Source organism: Heterocephalus glaber, unplaced genomic scaffold (genome assembly GCF_053883595.1).
Source record: "Heterocephalus glaber isolate CG9 unplaced genomic scaffold, H.glaber_assembly_v1.0 deba00001760, whole genome shotgun sequence".
NCBI classification, from domain to species: Eukaryota; Metazoa; Chordata; class Mammalia; order Rodentia; family Bathyergidae; genus Heterocephalus; species Heterocephalus glaber.
In genome coordinates, this window is record NW_028258457.1 from 3,231,799 (window position 1) to 3,247,080 (window position 15,282).

Sequence of the window (15,282 nt, forward strand, 5' to 3'; positions counted from 1 at the left end):
AAAGATATCATTAATAATTTACCTCAGGGCCGGGGATTTAGCTCAGTGGTTTCACCGCCTGCTGCCCAAGTGCAAGGACCTGAGTTCGATCCTCGGTACCAAAAAAAAAAAATTTACCTCGGACACCTAGGGCGTGTCCTGTGGGATGCAGGTGGGGACACTTCAGGGTGGGCTGTTTCATGGAGGGGTAGGGTATTGACCAGCATGTCACCTGATGATGTCCCTTTCCTGGCCCACTTCACAGAGGAAGAACGAGTGCGGATGTCAAGGGGGACTCCAGTACTTCTCAGGTGTTGCCTCAGGGTACGAGGTCAGACCTGGGTCTGGGGACCCCGAGACACTCAGTCCTGGGCCCGGAAACACGGTGATCGCCCAGCTGCTGTATGACCTTCGGTCAGGAAGCGTTGGGATCCCTTGAGCCACTGGAAAGGAATCCTGGCGTCTGGCAGGACCGGTTGCCCTCCTGAGGGCTCCCCAAAAGGGCAGGCTCTCAGCTGTCTTCACCCTGCTGCTATTTAAAGCTGCTGCCTGGGCCCAGGGACGCAGGATGGGGCTGGGGAGCAGAGGGAGGACTTGGAATCTGGGGCGAGTCCTGTGAGGGGGTTGCTCCGCCCAGCCTCAGTTTCTCTGCCTGATGGTGACTCCTCTTGGCTCTGTGTCCCTCTTGTAGCCCCCAGCACACGGTGGGTGATGAGGTGCCAGGCTGGGGTGCTGCATGCCTGGGGTGTGGCCGGGCGTGGGTGCAGTGTGGGTGTGAATGAGGCTGCCAGGGCCCTGCAGTTTGGTTGTCACCCAGACGTCTCCTCCAGCCAGGAACACAGGGACACACCCTCCTGTCCCTCCAGCCCATTTGGGAGAGTCGAGGTACCAGGGCCAGGAAGTGGGAAGTGCAGTCCAGGGCCAGGCTGCCACAGCTGACACACAGGCCGGAACCTTCCACCTCTGTCTCCACCGGGTCTCAGTTGCCCACATTGCCCCTAAACTCACTACTCTCTTGCCTCAGCCTCCCCAGTGGCTAGGGCGACAAGTGTGCCACCATGCCTAGCGCTGTCATCTCTTTCTTTCTTTTTGGTACTGGGGATCGAACTCAGGTCCTTGCGCTTGCGAGGCAGGAGGTGAAACCACTGAGCTAAATCCCCCACCCTCTGTCATCTCTTTCTGTCCAACACAGACTCTGTCCCTGTAACTTTCTGTGTCTCTCTTTATCTGTTTCTTAGTCTCTCCTTGTCTCTGTCTCTTTCTCTCTTGTCACTGTTTTGTTTTGGTTTGAGTTTTTTGGGACAAAGTCTCACTATACAGTTCAGGCTGGCCTTGAACTCATTATGTAGCACAGGCTGGCCTCAAACTCGAAGCGACCCTCCTGCCTCAGCCTCCCTAGTGCTAGGATAACAGGGGTGCACCACCGTGCCCAGGACTGTCTCTGCTCTTTGCTCTTTCTCCTGTAAGTCTCTCTTGTCTTTGTTTCTGGCTCTCTCATCTCTGTCCCTGTGTCTCTCTAGTCCCTGTCTCTTCGATCTCGGTCTCTCTCCCCTTGCCGACCCCGCCCCCTACCTCCGCACCTCCCGGGCCCGCGCCCGCCGCCGCCACCCGGAGATCTACACCTCGCCCTCCACTCCGCGAGACAAACAAACGCGCCAGGCGCTGTCACCAGGACCCGCCCGCTTGCCCCGCCTTCGTGATCCCATTGGCCCTCCACGGCCCACCTCCGTGCAGTGGCCCCGCCCCACGGCTCCCCATTGGCCGCTTGCTCTCGCCCGGCGGGCCGCCCCGGCCGCACAGGGCCAAGCCGTGGACGGGGGAGGCAAATGCGAGCGGCAAGCGGAGCGGGCCATGCGCCGCCGCCTCTGGCTGGGCCTGGCCTGGCTGCTGCTGGCCCGGGCGCCCGGAGCCGCGGGGACCCCAAGCGCACTGCGGAGACCACGCAGCTACCCGCACCTGGAGGGCGACGTGCGCTGGCGGCGCCTCTTTTCCTCCACCCACTTCTTTCTGCGCGTGGACCCCAGCGGCCGGGTGCAGGGGACCCGCTGGCGCGACGGCCGAGACAGTGAGTGCGGCGGGGCGGGGACAGCACGAGGCAGGTGACAGCAGCAACGGCAGCGCTGAGCCGGGCGTACTCTGTCGCCTGCTGTTAGATGGGCGAGGGTGGGCAATAAGGCCCTGGCTCCGCTGCAAAGAAGGGGCTGAGTGGGGTCACTGGGCCCCGCGGTAAACTGAGGCTACCTGAAGCGCTACAGGCCCGGGCGGTCCCTAGATAAGCACTGACGCGGTGTGGTGGCACACACCTGGCATACCAGCACTCTGGGAGGCTGAGCCGGGATGAGGTAAGCTTGAGCCTAGCCTGGGTAACTTAAATTAGCGAGACCCTGTCTCAAAATAAAAACTAAAGGAGGGCTGGGGATGTCACTCAGTGTCCAGGCCCTGAGTTCCATTCCCAGCACCAAAAACAGAAAAGATAAGCACCGAACTCTGGACTCTGAAATAAAGTCAAGACCTGTCTGCATCAGGGTCCCAGTGGTTTCTTTTCAGACCCCCCAGCTGGGAGCTGAGGAGATCAGCTCTGGGTCATCCCAGGGGCAGTGGAGCTGGGCCTCTGTCCCCCTCTGCCCTCCTGCTGGGCCCTGCCCAGAGCACAGGTGCTCAGTAGTGTTTGTGCAGTGTTGTGGTGTGAAGAGGACAGGCCAGCGAGGAGGCAGCTGGGTACCTGGGCGCCATGGGCAGCAGGAGCTGGGCAGGGGCACGCTCAGGGCTGGCAGCCTGAATCACCACCCTCAGGCCGACGATCACCCTACCCCTCCCACAGCCTTTCATCCGGGGCCCCAAGGCCCTCATTAGGGTGCACACGACAGGGCAGTGACAGGGGACTGGCTGGGCAGGTCCAGCCATGGTGGCATGGCCAGGCGGGGTGGCCTCAGGCTGGGGGAGAGGCCTGGCTGTGCCAGGTGACCCGGCATGGTCACTCCTTCAAGCCTCGGTTTCCCCATCTGGACAGGGACCGGGGTGACAGCTGAAGGACAGCCCTGTGGGTGGAGCGTAGGGCTCTCTTTAATGCAGGGGTTATCTCCTGGGTATTTCTTGTGCAGTGCTGAGCACAGGACAAAGTGGTGAGTGAGGCGGCCCCTCTCGTGGAGCTCCCTGCGGAGAGGAGAGTAATGTCCTCATTTCAGAGGGGCTATGTGGGGCGCAAGGAAATAAAGAGCGGGCTGTGCGTGGGAAGGTGGCCAGTAGCATCATTTGGGACTCAGAGGCCTCTCTGAGGTGGCAGCTGAGTGGAGCCTCTGCATACCTGGTGGGAAGTGGCAGGTGCAAAGGTCCTGGGGTGACTATGAGCACAGTGGCCTCGGGGGCAGTGTGGACCATGTCTGACTACCCTGCGGGACCTCAGTCCTCCAGGTCCACAGTAAGGACCAGAGGGCAGAGACTGAGGTCCAGACAAGGCCTCTGAGCCCTGGGCAGCTGAGGGTGGTGGGTGGCTCCTCCCTGAGCCTGCTCTGCTGGACGGTGAGCTGGCCCTAGACCTGGGGAGGCATGCCCTTGGTGAGCTTTTCCTACCCAGCATGGGCTTGCATGCCGAGGTTATGGGGGTACAGGATACCCACCTGACCAGGGTCTGAAGCCAGCTCCCAGGCCTTTAGTGCTCCACCTACTCCTGGTCTCATCCACTATGTCTCTGCCTCCCGTCACCCTCACCTCCTTGGGAGCTCAGAGCCACCTATCGTGGGCCCTGAGGGTCCCCACCCAACTTGAGGTGCACAAAGCAGGAGCTTGGGAAAGAGGTGTGGGGAGGGGAAGGGACCCTGGCCTGTGGCTGCCCTGACCCAGCCCTTCCATGCAGGCGTGGTTGAGATCCGTTCGGTTCGCGTGGGCGCCGTGGCCATCAAGGCAGTGCATTCGGGTTTCTACGTGGCCATGAACCGCCGGGGCCTCCTCTATGGGTCGGTGAGTAGCAGGCAGTAGCAGTGGTGGGTGGCGGGTGGGAAGGCGCGGGATAGTCAGCGGTGGGCGGGGCCGCGCATCCCGGGCTTACGCCCCGCCCGGCAGCGGGCCTACTCTGTGGACTGCAGGTTCCGGGAGCGCATCGAGGAGAACGGATACAACACCTACGCCTCGCTGCGCTGGCGCCACCGCGGCCGGCCCATGTTCCTGGCGCTGGATGGACTCGGGGTCCCCCGGCGAGGCACCCGGACGCAGCGGCACCAGCTGTCCACCCACTTCCTCCCCGTGCTGGTCTCCTGTGGATCTTGCTGGGTGGGGTCAGCTGGTGCCTGAGTCAGGCTGCGAGTAGGGGCCACCTGTCCTTCCGCTCGTTCCCATCTTAAGCTTTCATAGGTCCCTACTGTGTGCCAGGAACTAGGGACACAAGGAGGGTTCCCCACAGCAAGGCCTGGCCTCGGGGAGCCCAAGCTGTACCCATGTGTCTGGGAGGAGGGCCTGAAAGTCAAGGCCAGCTGTCAGGTCTGGGAAGGGCTCCGGTGGGACTACTGTGGAGACGGCTTGGAGGCAGGGACACACCAGTGCCGGGGATGACTAGGGACAGGGTGTCCAGGAGGAGGAGGGTGGGCAGGCTGCCGAGGGCACAGCACACAGGGCCTAGAGCCCTGAGACAGTGATGGAGGCAGCACCCAAGAGCCAGGCCACAGCCTCAGGACGGCCACAGGACGGACCCTGAGGGCGTCATCCTGACCATCCGCTGAGAAGCCGCAGGAGGGTGAGAGGCAGAGAGGGGAAGGGGCCACGAGCCAGGGCTTTGGGCTGTGACTGCGACCTGGGTTCTCCCCCGTCCCGGGAGGAGCAGCCCCTCCACCTTTGCCTGGATTCAGCCCTGGGAGGCCCGTGTCAGCTCCCGGCCCCAGAACAGTCAGGTAATAAACGTTACGAACCATCATCATGATCATGTGTGCGGTCATTTGTTGCAGTGGCAAGACACATGGGCCCGAAGGCCTCGGGAATGTGGAGGCCTCGGAGCCTCCTGGCACTCATGGGATGGGCAGGGTGAGCAGGCTGGCCGAGGGGCTCCGTGCCAGCATCCTGGGGGGAATGGACCTCCGAATCTCACACATGGCCAGTGTCTTCTGTTAACCTGCCCTCCAGATTTCTAAGGCGTGCCTGGCTCTTACCAGGCATTTCCCTCCTGGCTGGCTCGTTTCCCACACAGTTGGCAGCTTTGGCCACTTAAGCAGTGACAATCACAGAAATCAAACCTCATCTCTCCAAAAACTGTAACTCAAAGCTCCCATTTCCTACCAGGAACGAGGCCCAGCTGTGCGACTGTGCTTGGTAGTTCCGTAGCAGGGCAGAGGACAGAGGGCAAAGGATAAACTGCTTGGGTCTTCACTGGCTGCCAGCACAAATCAGCACCAGCCTAGTGGCTGGAGAGACACGTCGACAGCTCTCAGTACCAGAAGTCAATGTCCCAAAGCCAAGGACAATCCAAGACAGTCATCCATCTTGGTGCCTTCAATCTCCCCTGGCAAGCACCACTCCAGTCGGGTTCTGGGGTTAGTGTGAGCATCCATTGGGCTATCAGCCGTGGTCAGCAGTCTCGAGCATCGTTCTCTGCTACCGGTCATGTCTGCCAGGGTTCATCTGCTGTGGCGGGGCAGTGTGGTCCAGGAGGTACCCAGCTCCGCACATTGGTATGGACACAGCGGGATGCCCGGCATGGTGTAGACCCCACGAAGACCAGGGACAGGACCACGTGGTCCTTCCACATGCCAGGCAGAGGTGGGGCTCAACCATCCATCCTTCCACATCACCTGGAACCGGGGCCACAACTTTAGGACTCTGAAGATCGAGTTGCCCAATGTCACACCTGGCACCCGAGCCCAGTCAGAAGCAAGTTCACCATCCCAGCCAGCTTCACCCTCTACCAGCCCCACAGGTGACCAGGGCAGTGGACACGGAGCTGACTGTGTGGGGCTCCTGTGGTGGGCCCAGGCCCTGCTGATGGCCTGGATCTGCTGTTCAACCCCGGATCTGCTGTTCAACCCCCAGGGCACTGCCATCTTGGTGACACTTCCATGGCCTGTTTGCCCCCGGTTTCCCTTGGTGGAAGTACCCCCCCCACACACAAGGTGGACTCGACCAGGCCAGCCACATTCGGGCAGAAGGAACACACCAAGCCACTGGCTCCTCGAGTAGGTATATTTTAAATAGCTTTCAAGATACACATATTTCTCCCTTTAAAAAATGTCTGTGGAGCAGTTTTGTTCCTGGTTCTGCTGGTCACCCTGCGGTCCCGAGCTGGCACAGGCTGTGGGTCGCAGATGGGCCCCAGGCCAGTCCTGGCGAGCAGCTCCAACCGGCCTCTCCACAGATCATGCGCGGCCGCGTGTGAGCCAAAACGTCCATTTATTTCAAAGCAGTAATAATTTAAAATCATAAAAACCATTCTGCTGTGAACACCTGGAGGGTGAGGTTAGACAGGACAGGAGCTGGGCCCTTGCGCACGAGCAGCAGGGCCCGTGTCCCTCAGGCACGGCCCAGCTCTGGTCCCTGGAGGGCCAGTCCCCTGGGCGCAGCCTGGTCACTGTGTGCTGTGGCAACGACGGGAAGCGGTGAGTTTCCCTGTGGCTGGCGGCTCAGGAGTTGCTTGTGGCGTTCTCGTTGCTGGGCGAGCTGGAGGACGAGGATGACGACGAGGAGGAGAAGGTCACACCGCTCAGGCCTGGGGGGTTCGTGGCCGTGTTCTGTCCCGTGAGGCTCTTTCGGCAGACAGGGCAGCTGTCGTGCTTTGTGGGAACAAGGCCGAAGCCGAGGTCAGGGCTGGGCCACGTGGCCTACACGAGAGCAGGGTTGAGATGGGGCATGGGAAGAGGTGGGTGCGGCCAGCGGCCCTGCTCACCTGCTCCAGCCAGGGCACAATGCAGCCATCGTGGAACAGGTGGTTGCAGGGCAGCTGCCGCACACTCTCGCCCAGCGCATAGTCGTCCTTGCACACGGGGCACTCGAGTCCAGAGCCTGTAGGAAGTGGGATGAGGCCGGGCAGGCCCTGGACCCCTAGGGACCCGCTGTGACCAGCCCAGCCCTGGGCATAAGGTCCTTGGCATCCAGACCAGCCGTACCTACGTGCTCCTCGGAGACAGGAATGGTGGGCAGGGCCTGGATCTTTTCCTTGTCTGCAGGCGGGGGGCCCGTGTTCTCAAACTGGTTGAGGAGCTGAAAGACAAGAGGACAGTGCCGGGAGCTCCTCCGGGACGGGGGCGGGGCTCGCTCCTGAGGGGCGCAGGCCGCCTTTCAGGCCAGTGGCTGCTGCAGGACCTGCAAAAGCACCGGGACTGCGTTCGTCCTGGCTGGAGGGAGGTCTCCAGGCCCAGAGAGGCTCCACCTGTGCCCCCCGCCCCCGCCCAGGCACACAGGTCTGTGGGTCCCCCCTCAGGACAGGCGGGGGTCTAGCACCCAGGCAAGAGGGTGCTTGGCAACCCAGGTGATTTTACAACACATTCCAGGGGACATCAGAAACAGCCAGGAAGCCAGGCATGGCCTCTGGGCCCCACTGTGCCTGGACTCTGTGGGTCACTGGGCTTGGGGTGACAAGGGAACCCTGTACCTGTGTGATGATGGCGTCCAGGCCGTTGGCCCCCCAGGCATAGTCCATTGGGTTTGAGTGCAGGACGCCCCTGGCGGCGAGAAGCTGGGTCAGGAGGCTGGGGTGGCTGGGGTGGGACGCCCCACCCTCTACTCACCAGGGGCCCAGGCCCAGGTTGGGGATGGTGGCTGGGGTGATGATGCCATTGACCAGCTGCTGGATGATCCTGGAAGAGAATATGCGACAGGTCTGTCATGACAGGGGCCAGCACAGACGGCCAGCCTGCAGGGGACGCCGAGGGAGCGGCTGGCACCAGCTTTCAGGTGAGCAGTATGGGTTGTTTTTTTTTTTTTGTGGTACAGGAGATGGAACTCAGGACCTTGTTGCCAGGCAGGCGCAGTGGCACTGAGCCACATCCCCAGCCCAGGTTGTTTTTAAATTTTTTTTATTTTTTGGTACCTGGAATCGAACTTGGGTCCTTGCGCTTGCGAGGCAGGAGGGGTAACCATTGAGCTAAATCCCTGGCCCTGGGTTCTGTTTTTCTAAAAGGGTCCCTCTATGTCACCCAGGCCAGCCCTGAACTCACTATGTAGCCTCAGCTGGCCCAAACTTGTGATCCTCCTGCCTCAGCCTCTGAAGTGCTGGGATCACAGGTGTGTGCTACCATGCACACACCTGGTGGTGACTTTTTCAAAGGAAAAACATAAAAAACAAAGCAAACCCAGGAGAGTGTGCCTGGATCCAGCTCTGCCGAGGCTGGGACACACATGGAGCCGGCTGTGCTGAGGGCTGTCTCCCTGATGCCCCAAAACATGCCCCACTTGAGGTGGGGTGAGAAGACCAGGCTCTTCCCTCGGGATGGAGAACAGAGGGTGTCTCCACCTCCTAGCCACTGAGCAGGCCCTCGCCAGGCACCCCCAGCCCCTCACCCTTCCAGCGTGGGGACACCCTCATGCCGGCCAGTAGCCCGCCTGGCAGTAAGACGGGCGCGGGGCTGCCGGGTGCCATGCCGGTGCCGGGACTGATGCTCTCTTTCCCGCCGGCCCTCAGGGTCCCTGCTGTCGTCAGCCTGCGCCCCAGGAGGGAACGTGGGGATCTCAAAGCTGTCATCAAAGATGCCGAAAGCGAACTGTCCATAACCCTGGGGCAGCGTGAACAGATGCTGGTCCACGTTCTAGAGAGAGGGGCACAGGGGCAGGCCTTGAGCTTGCATGGTCCTTGGGGCACCATGTACACAAAGGCCAGGCCAGGCCAGCTGCCAGACCCCCAAACAGAGTCTCCCTGCCCACCACCTCCACCCTGGGTCCTCAGGTCCTCGAGTCCATCCCCAGCCCGGGGTCCATGAGTCCAGGAGAGGAGACGGTTGGCCACAGCTCACCAGGAAGGCAGAGCCCAGGCAGATCTCGGACAGGGCCATGCACCCTCAGCCTCTGCCCACCAGGCCAGAGCAGGCCAGGGCTGGGGCTCATGGGGGCTGTGACTCACCTCAAAGGGTTGCCGGCTCTGGTCAGAGGGGGCTGTGGATGGGGCGGAGCTGTTCTCTGTACTCCTGCGGACACAGCGCCTGTCAGCAGTGCCGCAACCCTCCCCACCAGGCACAGGGCTTCCCCGCACCCACTCTTGTCCTGCTTGTTGGGAAAGGAGGAACTCTGAGGACAGGGTACCTGTCACCTCCCTCTGCCTCAGGCTTTGGCCCAGTGGTCAGGCCAGAGGTGGCAAATCTCAGGTGACCCAGATAGCCCCGTGCCCTGACCATCAGAAGCCTCATGCCAGCTCTGCTGTCAAACCTGCCTTGTCTGCCCCCACAAAGATGAGTGCTCCCTGTCCCCACACACAGGGATGCTGACCAGGCTGGGGCAAGTAAGTGACACTGCAGCCACACCCCTGCTCCACCCTCTGCTGCTGGCTACAGCCCTGCCTGTTCGCTGGCCTCCAAACCACAGGGCAGCTACCTGGTCTCCTCTGGAAGCTCCTCAATGAAGCCCGACTCACATCTCGGACAGATGTAATCCTGTGGGAGAGAGTCGGGCAGGGTCAGCCTGCGGCCCACCCCAACCTGCCCTCCGCCAGGGTCCTGTGCAGCCAGCGGGGTGTGAGGGCCACTCCCTATGGTGAGGCCCAGGGGACACAAGCTCTGCTGGCCACACGTGGTGAGGGCAGTGACAGCAGCATCCTTAGGCTCAGCAGTTCCAGGTGAGGCCCAGTCTCCTCGCCCCAAGAGACCCAGACTCAGTGCAGCTCCCACCGTGACACAAGGTCTCTCGTGTGCCCACAGCAGCATGGGGGCCACTCCAGAGCCCCAGGTCCCTGATGTGTAGTCCCAGAGGAGTGCTGAGGGCCCAAGCAACACACAAGTCAAGGGGGACCCTGCTATCACATGTGGGCAGGGCTCAGGCAGTGTCCCAGGGTCCCCTCTGGGGCATATGAGCACAGAGAAGGGCAGGAAGGCAGAATGTGTTTCCACATGAAAGGTGAGGTCGCCCCTGTGCACCCAGGGTCCAGGGACGTGGACTCTGCCTCACCCTGACAGCCAGTGGGCCATATGCCACACACATGTACCCACCCTGTGCCTGCTGCCAACAACAAAGGATGCACAAGAGGCTAGGCAGGGGCCTCGGCCAAGGGCACCCAGATGGGCAAGGTGGCCCATGCAGGACCCCAGGAGGCGGGCAAGAGCTGCAGGCCAAGACCACGAGGAATTCTTACAACTCCGCCAGGTGTGTGGGTGCGCTCCAGGAGTGCGGAGGTGGGAGGGTCATAAGTCCCAGCCCAGCACAAGCAACTTAGTGACTTACTGGGATCCTATTTCGAAATTTTAAAAGAGAGCTGGGGATGTAGCTCATTGCAAAGGCCTTGGGTTCAATCTCCAATACTGAAGGAACAAAAAAAAAGAGCAAATGACTATGCCTGGTGATCCTAGCCACTTGGGAGGCTGAGGCAGGAAAACAGCAAGTTCCAGCTTAGCCTGGGCAACTTAGGGAGGTCCTGTTTTAAACTAAAACACAAAAAGGCTCAGGGTGGAGCCAAGTGGCAGAGTTAGAACATGCACAAGGTCTGGGTTCTACCCCCAGCACCAGCTCCATCACTAAAAAAAAAAGGGGGTGAGGGGAGGCCCCTGTCGATTTAGTTCAGTGGCACTGTGCCTGCCTCGAAAGCGCAAGGTCCTGAGTTCGATCCCCAGTACTGAAAAAGGGGGGAGGGGTGGATGCTGCCCATAGTCGAACGCTCCTCCAACACCTCCAGTCACGGGGAATCGCCAGCATGACTCAGTTGACCTGAGTTGGCCGCCAGGGCTAGAACAGGCCTCCCGGGCTGCTGGCTGTCTACAGTGGGAGAGAGATCAGACAGGACCCATCCTCTGGGGACCGGCTGCCACACCCTTCCAGGCAAACCTGGCCTGCTGCAGCTCACAAGGGGCCCTGTCCACTTGGGCTACTGGATCGAAGCTCTAGAAACCAGGCAGCCTTCCCCTCCCAGTCAACAAGGGCCACTCGGCACTGTGGCCTATGCTACCTGTGGGTCCCCAGGTCCCCACGCTGTCCTGACTGCACTGATGTGAGTGTCCCAGGTGCCCACAGGCCCCAATGCCCCTCTCCGTCCATGCACAGCCAGACCCGGCTGCTCTCGCAGCTTGTGTCTGTGCCCTGTGCCCAACTGTTCTCCCTTAGGTGTCCGCCTGCCCATACCTCTGCAGAACTCACGTTCGGAGATCACCCTACAGCCCTGCTCCTCCTGAGTGCCTGTAAAGGTGACGGCTCCCAGCTGTGAACTATGGACCGACCAAGACTCTGCCAAGTGCAGCCCCAGGCAACCTCATCTCCCGGAGGGATCTGTCTGCCACCTTTCACTCAGGTGGCCCCAGCACAACTCACACACTGATGGCCCCGGAGGGCCAGACATGAGGCAAAACTGAGGAGAGAGCTGAGGAGCAGGTTGGCTCCAAATGACCACCTGGTAGGGGCCGAGGATTTAGCTCAGTGGTGCTGCTGCCTGCCCCGCAAACACCAGATCCTGAGTTCATCCCCCGGAACCAAAAAAAAAAAAAAAAAAGTAACTCAAATGACCACCTGGTAACAGCAACATCTGCCTCTGCAAGCATGTGCACCTGCAGCCACACAGCCCCCAGGACCCCTGGGGAAGATTTGCCTTCCCAGCTGATCGGATGCAAACGCTGCTCCCCACAGACTACATCTGCTCCTGATGCCAGCCACCGGGAAGACAAGAGAATGGAGTGATGGCCCTAGGTCTGAGGATTGCTGGGAGCCAGGGCCTACACTCAGGGCACTGGGTGGGATGTGCCCATCACACACTCCAGGTCAGTGGGCACACTGGTCCAGGGGGGCCTGGCTCCTCCTGGCAGGCCCTTCCCAGGCTGGCCAATACCATGACGGACCCTGCAGTTCAGGAGTCTCAGAGGCAGCACACTCTGGTCCTGGAGATGGCCTGCCTTGCACCCCAGGTCTCAGCCCACCCCCACCTCAGCAGACAGGTCCAGAAGCAGCAGAGTCCACCCCAACACATCTCCCACAGTTCCCTGGTCATCTCTGGTGCCCAATCCACGCCCTCCCAGGGCCTCTGCAGGGCTGGACAGCTGCTGTGAAGAGTGGAAGGCAGTCACCACCACAGCATCCAGTATGACATGGGACACACCAAGCAGGCAGTGGCCAGAGGGCGGATGGAGGCACCTAGGGAGGAGTGAAGGGGTGGGGGTGGTACAAAGCCCAGAGAGAATGCAGTGACAATGACAATAGCTACCCACATTGCCCAGTGGCTCACCACTGGCTGCCTCTCTCCACCCCACTCACCCAAGGCAGGGGCCCAGATACCCACCATCCCATCTGCACACACAGACACCTCTGCAAGGGAAGGCAGGCCTGTCAGTGGGGGCCAACAGGTGTCACCCCCACTGGGGAGCTGGGTGAGGAAACCTTCACTGGGCCTGCTGCACCCCAAAAAGAGGCCTCATGGTGTACTCCAGGCAGCACCCACGGACCAAGGGCACATGCACTAGAGGGTCCTTCCACCCACCCCTGGGAGGCCAGTCCACAGGGCACCCCATACCCATGCCCCACACCAGTGTACGCTGGGACACAGCAGGTCCAGACCCACATACTCGACCCAAGTGAGGCCTCCACTCTAGCCAGCCTGTCTGGTTCGGGCTCCCACACACTGATCCAGCTAAGCTGACCTTTCCGAGACACCCAGGCACTCCACCGCTGCTTCTCACAGCCCCAGCCCGGGCCCTCCTTCTACCAAGCCCAGCTGCAAGGATGGCTCCTGCTGAGGATACTGTCACAGGCAAGTCACAGGCTGGCAACTTACACCCGAGTCCCCCTGGACCCTAATGGGCGTGGACCAATCATCAAACTTCCTGACAGGGGAGGTCACTGAGTGCCTGGCCAAGGCCATACAGTGGAGAGCGGCACAGCTAGTGGGCCTCAGCAACTCCCAGACCCCAGGATGGTCCCAGAGAAGCCCTGGGGAGCAGTTTTCCGCCCTTAGCAGTCCGGGATGCCAGAGAAGGCATTGCTGCAATAGCAGCCAGTTTCCATCATGGCCACCAGCTGGCATTTCATAAAAACCAGCATCACAGCAACCGCAGCGTGGGCAAGTCCCTCTTCCAGGTGCCGGTGGTGACTGGGACTTTCCCAGCTGCGAGCAGCCTTTCCAGAGCATGCAGCAGCTCTGACACAGTCACCACCAGCTCAGCCCTGCTCCAACCCCCTCAGGAACCAGCCCCCTCCCCATTCCATACTCTTAAATTTACCAACGTTTCTCATTAAACATCTGTCACTCCCTGACCAGCCTGTAACTCCTGTAAGGGCAAAGGCCAAGCTGGATCGCTATAACCAGAAGGACCTCACAGGCCCAGGCACTGTTTGTTGGTGCAGGTCAGGGTTCTCATCCAAGGCCACAGGGCCAGGAGTGGCCACACTACACAGGGACCCAGCACCCTGTTGGGTCCAGAAAGGAGACCAAAAACACTAAGGGCACAGTGGGGCTGGGTCAGTTCTGCACACCCGTCCCCCAGAGCTACAGCCTGGACAATTTCCTGGAGTTCACACCAGGCTCTGCAGCTGCACTGCCAATCTCAGCTTCCTGGGCCTACACCACACCCCCACATTTTATTTCTCTCTCCTACCGATCCTGGTCCTGTTCCCCTTCCTAAGCCCAACTCCAACAGTCTCCTCTTCCTGGAGAGCCCGACAGACTCCTCCTCTGAAGTCCCTCCTGCCAGGGAACACCACAGCCTCCCAGGAGGTAAGCAGTGGGGCACACCGGTAGGGCTCCACACCCTCACAGACCCAGCCCTTTCCCCTAGCTATGGGCTCCAGATACCCCTCCACCTCTCCATCTCACTTAACATCAGGACCACACGCTGCCTGAGGCTACCTCAGGCGTCAGTTTTCACAACCGGAAAACAGAAGTGGGTTGGACTAAATGGCCACTTTCCTAGGCAACCTAGGGAACAGGGGTTGAAACTGCAGATGACCATGTTTACTTCAGACCTACTGAGAATCCAGCGACAGGGGCCTGAAACAGAACCTTCTGGTAGCAGCCATCTCCCCTACCAGGTGACGACAGGCCGGTCTGAGAAACACACTACGTAAAGGAACAGGAAGCACCCTAGGGACGACCAGACAGGGGCCCCTGGGCCAAACGGCTGCCTTTCGCTACCTGGAGGGCAGGCAGTGCAGCCAAGCCCCTGAGGAGTGATCCCCTGGCCTCCGTGCCCCAGCCCCGGGAGGGTCTGGCCACAAACACCTGCCGCACGCAGCCTTGGGATCCTGGCCTAGCGCCTGGAGCTACCCTGCGTCTCTGAATGGAAAGTGGCGGCAGCTGGGCCCCTGAGGGGACCGCGAAGAAGAGGGCCCCCACGCGCGTAGAGATCTCCCCCGGCGCTCAGTCGGGTCCGGCTGCCCACGGTCTCCCCCACCCAGTGTCCCGAGGCAATGCCCACGCCGATCCTCCCTGTGGCGCTTCCAACCCAGCACTCGCCTCCCCGACCTCTGCTTCCGCTCTTGCAAAGCCGAGCAGGCTGCATCCAGAGTTTATGCGAGACGGTGGTCACCTGGGCCCCCCGCCTCCTGCCTGGCCTCGATGCCTTGCATCTGATCAGGGGCTCGGGCCCGCAGCGTCTCGGGCGCTCCACTGGGGGACCCTGAGCCGGTGCCGCCCGGCCTCAGTTTCCTCGCCGGCGCCCCCGACTCGGCCGCGGCCTTGCCAGGCCTGAGCGCACAAGCCCCCCGCCCGCGCGGGCCTCACCGGCAGGCGCGGTACAATCTCGACCGAGCAGCAGTGGCAGAAGTACCGTCCAGGATGCGGCGACGCCTCGGCCATTGCCACCTATGCCTCCGCGCCCCCGCCCCCCCCCCCAGCGCGCGGCAATAGCCGCCTGCCGTTTGGTGCTCCCTCGCCGGCCGAAGAACCCGCGCACGCACACGCACGGCACGCACGTTCACGCACGGCACGCACAGCGTAGGACGGGAACGCGCGAACGGCGCGGACTGCGCGCTTCCTCGGCGGCGGAAAGGGTGACGGTGGCCGCTGAAGGACAAGTGAGGCAAGGAATCAAACTAGGGGCCGGGCAAAGGGCGGAGCTAGGCCTGGGGGATGTGGAGGAGAGGGATCTGGAGGGACGGGGCCGAGTCTCCTTAGCAACTAGGATTCAGTACACGGGTGGGGCCAGGTTTGAAGGCTGCAAAATAAACCGAAGGGCGGGGTCAAATCTCCTCGGCAACCGGGATTGAGCGAGA

The 15,282-nt window shown here is 61.3% G+C and overlaps 2 protein-coding genes across 3 annotated transcripts; one reads left to right on the forward strand and one right to left on the reverse strand.

Moving 5' to 3' along the window:
- The first annotated feature begins 1,767 nt into the window (after positions 1-1,767).
- Positions 1,768-4,882, forward strand: Fgf22 (fibroblast growth factor 22). Of its 2 annotated transcripts, none has more exons than XM_004866018.3 (3): positions 1,768-2,044; positions 3,833-3,936; positions 4,039-4,882. In XM_004866018.3, the coding sequence occupies exons 1-3, from the start codon at positions 1,831-1,833 to the stop codon at positions 4,264-4,266; spliced, it is 546 nt and encodes a 181-aa protein (XP_004866075.1). In that variant the 5' UTR covers positions 1,768-1,830; the 3' UTR covers positions 4,267-4,882. The 2 variants fall into 2 exon arrangements, with proteins under 2 accessions (XP_004866075.1, XP_021100667.1); XM_021245008.2 differs by having other exon boundaries at positions 4,062-4,882.
- Positions 4,883-6,127: 1,245 nt separating this feature from the next.
- Rnf126 (ring finger protein 126) lies at positions 6,128-15,063 on the reverse strand. The gene is made up of 9 exons (XM_004866017.4): positions 14,792-15,063; positions 9,478-9,536; positions 9,011-9,074; positions 8,455-8,699; positions 7,683-7,751; positions 7,547-7,616; positions 7,062-7,155; positions 6,842-6,957; positions 6,128-6,728 (listed from the first exon to the last, which is right to left on the reverse strand). Exons 1-9 carry the CDS (start codon positions 14,864-14,866, stop codon positions 6,579-6,581), a joined length of 942 nt encoding a protein of 313 aa, XP_004866074.1. The 5' UTR covers positions 14,867-15,063; the 3' UTR covers positions 6,128-6,578.
- Between the last annotated feature and the right edge of the window lie 219 nt (positions 15,064-15,282).